We start from the raw sequence: 3,529 nt of genomic DNA, 5'->3' as shown, positions 1-3,529 counted from the left end.
CTCCACTTAACAAATGGATCCTTGGTTGCATTTGTGATTTTAATAAATATTTTTGTAGTATCAGAATGAAGTTTTCAGTTTCATTAACACTAACATGGTAATGAAGGTTCCCTGGCAGACAGATGTCATAAGGTCTGACCATTGAATAAAAATTTTTTACAACTCTAGAAAGAATAATGTTCTAGATAACTTATAGCAGCCAATCAGATTCAAAGCTACATTTGGTGAGGTAGTTCTTTTACTTGCTGTGTTCAATAAGTTATGTAAACGTAATCACTAAAATTTGACATATGTGTAAATATATTTCACATTTTCGCAGTTATTTTCTACATAAAATCTGTATCTTTCCCTAATACAATTCATTCACATCCTTCCACACTGCTTGTTTAGCGAATACAGTGGGTGGTACATGAGTGGTGGTGAGAAAATAAATTGATTATTCCACCCTTTATAGTTAGAGGACACCATTATTTCATTTCATAAGGTTTTAGCAAAATGGCTCACTTGAGTTTCTGATGATCTGGTCCCATGGTTCTTTTTAATATAACATACATCTTCAACCAATTTTTCATTTTATAATAGATTTCTCTAACATAATATATTAGTCACAGTTTGAAGGATGCCAGTTAACACTTTTGTATGAAATGTCAGTTTATTTTTTACATAAAGTACAGCTTGATGAAAAGTAATGGTAAACATTGTATGTTACAATCAAAAAATAAAGAATACTATACTCGAAGTAATGCCATGATGGTAACTTTCCCAGTCACAGTGCAGCCCCAGTTCACACTGAGGCTTTAAAGGGAATGAGTGAAGCAGCAATAATGTGATCTCAGGATGAAGAGGAAAACCTGGAAAGAAAAATGCTGAAAATCAGCCACTTGTAATAATGAAACAGGCATTTCAGGTTATAGCCTATTTTAAGGGGACAAAAACAATAACTGGCCTTTCATTTGCTTGTACAGCAGAACCCATTCCATTGCAGACTCCACCACTTTTTCTCCCCCCCATGATTTATTCTTTTGTCAGGCCGGGATGACATAACTTCTATGCAGGCGCGTCAGAGTCTATCCAGTCCAGGTGCCCGCAAAGGAATCAGGCAGATATTGCAGAAGGGATGTTGCCTTTGGGCTGCCATTACTGACCTGTTTCCAAAAAGAATTCTGCTTGCCTGATTGGTGTTCTGATCCTCTGCCTTTTAATACTCCACATTTTCACAGACCTTACAGTGAAGAATCCCTTCCTTATCCAGAGCTTAAACTTCTTTTCCTCCAGACGCAAAGAGTGCCCTCTTGTTCTTAATGATCTCAAAGTGAATAATTGGGAAGAGAGTTTTCTATATGGACGGTTTATATAATTATACAGGGTGATCATATCCCCCTCTTATACATCTCTTCTCAAGGGAGAATAGATTCAGTTCAGCTAATCTCTCCTCATAGCTGAGCTCCTCCACTCCTTTTATTAGTTTAGTTGTCCTTCTCTGCACTCTCTCCAATTCCACAATGTCCTTTTTGTGAACTGGTCCCCAAAACCGGACTGCATATTCCAGATGTGGTCTGACCAATGCTTGGTACAGGGGCAGGATTATGTCTCCATCTCTGCATCTATTCCTCTTTTAATACAAGAAAGTACTTTGCTAACTTTAGATATTGCAGCTTGGCTTTGCATGATGTTAAGTCTATGATCTAGCAGAACCCCCAGATCCTTTTCCATTTCTAACTCTCCCAAATGTATTCCCCCCAGACAGTATGAAGCATGCACGTTGTTAGCCCCTAAGTGCAAAATTTTACATTTATCTATATTATTTGCCAAATCATTTTGTTTTTCAGTACAACTAGTACTGCACAATCCAATGTTTGTTTGTAACATAGGAAGCTCCTTTATTATCCATAATCCTCCCCCCAACTATCCCCAATACACCCTCCACTAGTGTCTGACTAACCTTTCTGCCACTCTATTTGACTGTCCCACCCCCCTCTGCCCTAGTTTTAATATCCCTCCACCATTCCCCTAAATCTTTCCCCTAGCACAGCAGACCCCCTTTCATTTAGGTGCAAACCATCTCTGGCATACAGGTTGTATCCCAATGAAAAGTTAGCCCAGTGCTCTATGAACCCAAACCCTTCCCTTTTGCTGCCTAAGCTCATTCTGCCTTTCCTGTATTGTGCATGGCAGAGGTAATGTTTCTGAGAATATAGCCTTGGAGGTCCTTTTCTTCAACTTGAAACCTAGTTCTTTATACTGATTTTTAAGGATCCTCCATCTTCTATCTATCTTGTCATTGGTTCCAACATGGACCAAGACAGCTGGGTCCCAGTAATTTGTCTGCTCGGTCCACCACATGCCGAACCCTGGCACCAGGGAGACAGCAAACCATTCGGTTGAAGGGATCCAGGTGACAAACTATTCTATCGGTCCTCCTGATCATAGAATCCCCTATAACTACCAATTGCTTTTTCCTTCTTGCATTTCCCTCCCGACCCCTACTAGATGTGCTGCTCTCCCGGCTGTTAGGGGTAACAGTAATATCTACAGTTGCCTCCACTGGGTCTGCCATCTGCACATCTTCACATAACTTTGCAAACATGTCCCTACATGCTCATCCTAATTAATCTCTCCACCCTCCACATCTAGGCCATTAACTGCTTGCTCAGTGAGCAGGAGACCCCTCTCAAAGTGATCCAGTGATTTCAGTGTTGCAATGTGCTTCTCCAGCTCTCCAATGCAAGATACCAGAAAGGCGACTTGCTAACATCTGTCACAGCGGTATGCACCTAGGAGCTATTGCTCCATTTGTGCATCCATGTGGCAGACTGCACTGAACCAAACCTTCCACCTTGCTACCATCTTCCCAGTTACAATATTTGTTTACAATATCTGCTTATACAAACATTGGCATCATTCAATTGGGAGATTTCCTAAAACTTTAACCTAAATAATTAAGGTGGCTTTTGTCTTTTCTAAGGACCTTCTGAAAATCTATTTTATGCTGATCCTATGGCTTCAATATACTCTAGTCACTGACTTGCAATAAGTATACAGATAGGCAGGGGAACATGGAGGCTGCCATTACTGACCTAAATAGTCTGCCTGTCTGTTGTGAGAACTCCCTTACTTCATCCGAGTCACTAATGTAAAATACACAGATAAAGGCTTTTCTATCTCTGCATCCTTGTCTTGAGCAGTGAAGTATTGAAGCTAGAGTCAGCCAGGCAGCCAACATTTTCAGAAAGAAAAAATCTTCAGGTTCTATTATTTACCAAACCGGAGTCAGTTTCTAAAGTGGATAATAAATTAGTTCTTGCACACAGTAGGTATAAACCTATAGGAAGTATAGACATTTCATTACCTCTGCACACGCTGAACTAAGTGAGAAATGAGCTGGTCTGTGATTCCAGGACTGGATTCCTCCGCTAAGCTGAATGCATTCTCCAGTTCCTGAACAGATCCAAATGCTCCAGCACAGCGCTGTTCCCTTAGCTGGGATGTGAAGAGACAGTCATCTGCTGTTATAATAGTTTTTTTTTTT

At 40.3% G+C, this 3,529-nt stretch overlaps 1 protein-coding gene across 1 annotated transcript in view; it reads right to left on the bottom strand.

The window, feature by feature from the left end:
- Positions 1–633: 633 nt before the first annotated feature.
- The window catches only part of STK25 (serine/threonine kinase 25), a gene marked incomplete in the record, with an annotated part of 11,291 nt that continues 8,395 nt past the window's right edge, over positions 634–3,529 (bottom strand). Inside the window, 1 exon segment of the mRNA XM_072407822.1 lies at positions 634–851. Coding sequence (XP_072263923.1) covers positions 833–851 — 19 coding nt within the window.

The sequence above is a fragment of the Pyxicephalus adspersus genome, chromosome 4 (assembly GCF_032062135.1).
Source record: "Pyxicephalus adspersus chromosome 4, UCB_Pads_2.0, whole genome shotgun sequence".
Lineage (NCBI taxonomy): Eukaryota > Metazoa > Chordata > Amphibia > Anura > Pyxicephalidae > Pyxicephalus > Pyxicephalus adspersus.
Note: the sequence above shows the minus strand (reverse complement) of the source record. Positions and strands in the feature narration are given on the sequence as shown.